The sequence below is a fragment of the Pseudomyrmex gracilis genome, unplaced genomic scaffold (genome assembly GCF_002006095.1).
Source record: "Pseudomyrmex gracilis isolate BER0280 unplaced genomic scaffold, ASM200609v1 scaffold_487, whole genome shotgun sequence".
In the NCBI taxonomy this organism is placed as follows: Eukaryota; Metazoa; Arthropoda; class Insecta; order Hymenoptera; family Formicidae; genus Pseudomyrmex; species Pseudomyrmex gracilis.
In genome coordinates, this window is record NW_018021071.1 from 75,087 (window position 1) to 78,116 (window position 3,030).

The following is a 3,030-nucleotide window of genomic DNA, read 5'->3' on the forward strand; positions in this document are numbered from 1 at the left end:
AAGTGGTCTTGCGGACTGAGTGCAGGGGCTGCGAATATGGAGGTCTCAAGTTCAAATCTCATCATCACCTCAGGATTTTTTCCGGACATAATACCTTTCATCGAGTTAATCAGTTGATCGACAAACTGAATCAGGTCTCCAAAGATTAATTTGAGTGAAATCTTGAATTAATTCCCCTCTTACGATGTGCCATTAATTTTTTTCACGTNAATCACGTTACGTCAGATTAATGACGTAAGTAAACGTCATTAACATGACGTCATTTTTGACGAGACAAACTCACGTCGTCATTACGTTAATATCACGTCATAAACTAACGTCGAACTGGTCAAAAACTGACTTTATATTAACGTCATTATAACGTCAGCTGGTTGCCTGGGAAGCAAGCAAATACAGACCTATTAATATATTACCAATATTTGAGGAAGTGTTAGAATTAGTAGCAAAAGAACAGCTTGAAATGTATCTGGAAAGTAATGCTATTATTACAGAACATCAATCGGGATTTAGAAAACAATATTCGTGCGAAACAGCGATTCAAACTGTCATTGACTATAGGAAACTAGTAGTAAGTGAAGGAAAAATGGTAGGGGTAATTTTCATGGACCTTAAGAGAGCGTTCGAGACAATAGATAGAGAAAGATTATTAGGAAAATTGTCAGTATGGAATTAGAGGAGTGGTCTTAGAATGGTTCAAATCGTATATAAGCAAAAAGAAACAGCACGATTTAATCATAAGTGGTCTAGGTTCCTAACAACAGAATATGGAGTACCACAAGGGTCGGTACCCTTGTGGTACTCCAGAGGTTGAGACCTCTGTTATTTATAGTATATATAAATGATATAATCAAAATATGTCCAGAAAGATGCAATATAAAAATGTTTGCTGATGACACACTAATATTTTAACAGAAGCATACACGTTATATTATATAAGTAATAGTGACTTGGTTAGGTGGCGTGCGAGTGCACGGACACGGCTGTAAGAACGCACGATATAAAAAAGGTTTAGCTAGACAAAGAAATTAGGAAAGGCAATACAAGTAGTAGAAATAGACGGGGAAGTTGGAGAAGGAAGTGGAGAAATAAAGGCAAGACAAGCGGATCGAAGAGGAAAGAGAAAACTGAAAGGAAAGAAAGACAGGACAAGAGGTTATGGCGGGAAAAGGTACGGAGACAAGAAAGGCAGGAAGACCGACAAGGCTGAGGAAGGAGATTGAAGAGAAACAAAGGCTTTTAGAGTTTACGACGAGAGGAAATGAGATTAGCAAGACGGAAAAGAAAAAGGTGACTATTATGGGAATGGAGACAAGAAGAAGACGAGGGGTGGAGGATGATACAGAAGGTACAGAGAAGAGAAGGTCGGAGTCAGAGTTTGAGCTAGAGAAAAAGAGATTCAAAGAGTTTTTGGAAGAATGGAGAAAGAAGGAGCAAGTTCAGGACATCAAGATAAGGATCTTAGAAGAAAGAATAGATGAAATAGGTAAAATAGTCAAAGAAATGAAAGAAAGAGAGGAAGAGAGAGAGGAATATTGGATGGCGGAGAGAGAGGAAATGAGCGGGAAGAGTGTAGCAAGTGCAGCGAGTGCACTAAGCAGGGATATGAACAGCCACATAGGCTCTGCGTCAGACAAAAGTGTAGACAGGTTAAGTGTACGAGAGGTTCATAAAATAAAAAGTCTCATTTCCGACAAAGAAAAAGAGGACAGAAAGAAAAATGTAGTCGTGAAAGGGATAGTAGAGGATAAAGAACTAGAATTGATAAAGGAGGACCCGAAGAGGTGGGCGAAATTCTTCTTCAAGAGTAAGCTAAGGCTGGATTGCAATGTAGTGCAAGGTAAAGTAAGCGACAAAGTTGTTGTAATCAAACTAAGTAGCGATGAAGAAAAGAAGGCGGTAATGGAAAATAAAAACAGATTGAGAGGAGAGAAGATATTTATTCAACACGACTTGACTTGGGAAGAGAGAAAAATCCAGGAGGAAATCTATAAATGGGTAAAAGAAAAGAGAGAAAAAGGAGAGGAGGTGAAAATAGGGACAGGAAAGGTAAAGATCCAAGGAAAGTGGAGACAATGGAGGGACATACAAAGGGAAATGGAGACAGAAAAAAGGAGAGAGGAAGAAAGGAAGGAGATGGAGGGTAAGAAGGATGCAGAGGAGGAGAACTAGAAGGAGACCTGAGGGAGAAAATGGAAGGAACACCGCCGGAAGATAGGAGAAACAAGATAAGAAGAAAGTAGATTACATGCAAGGAAGGAGGAAAATTAAGAATGAGGGAAGAAGACTAAGACTAGGAAAGGAAAAGTAAAAGAGATAAGGGGGGAGAAGAAATAATAGCGAAAGCGGAGAAATGTCGTTTTAAGTGTAAGAGATGTATTATATGTAACAGAGGTAACAGATGTAAAAGGTTATAAAATGTTATAGATGTGTATAGGATGTAAGAATTGAGGTTATGTAGGGGGAGTAGAAGAGTGGGAGTGAGATGAGAAGTGTCTAGACAAGGTAGAAAGGGTAGTTAGGTAATAACTGGCGTTCGCAATAAGGAGAACTGATATAAGTATTAGGATAAGATAAACGTTGTAAGATAACTGTAAAAAACTGTAAAAAGCTGTAAAAGGTGTAACCAAGTCCCCTTCAAGCCGTTAAGGCAGAAGGTAAAATAAATACATATTACATATAAGTAATAGTATACTAATGTGGATGTGTGCTTGGTGTGCTTGAGAGAACTTAGACCAAAGCAGAAGTAATTGTGAGTGTAGAGAAGAGCAGAGTAGTGAAGGATAGGAAAAAAGGTAAATATTCGGTTCGATGAGAGAATAGAATCCTACTCGCGCTGGGGGAGGAAAAGCGGTCAAAGTAGGGATACTGCCCTGCCGCTACTCAGTACCGTAAACATAGATACACAGCACGTTCAGGTCCGAATTTAGATTTCAGTGGATGAAATAATGTTTTATTTTAATGTACTACCAAGTTTTTTAATGTAATTAAATGTAGTAAATGTGTAATCAAATAATTAAATGTAATTAAAAT

General features: G+C 38.2%; 1 protein-coding gene across 1 annotated transcript; it reads left to right on the plus strand.

Annotated features, from left to right (window-relative positions):
• Positions 1-1,155: 1,155 nt before the first annotated feature.
• LOC109860857 (golgin subfamily A member 6-like protein 22) lies at positions 1,156-2,169 on the plus strand. The gene has a single exon (XM_020440235.1). The coding sequence runs from the start codon at positions 1,156-1,158 to the stop codon at positions 2,167-2,169; it is 1,014 nt and encodes a 337-aa protein (XP_020295824.1).
• Positions 2,170-3,030: the final 861 nt, after the last annotated feature.

Bases quoted from the DNA above. Each gene is read 5' to 3' on its own strand.
- LOC109860857 (XM_020440235.1), top strand. From the start codon at position 1,156: ATGGCGGGAAAAGGTACGGAGACAAGAAAGGCAGGAAGACCGACAAGG.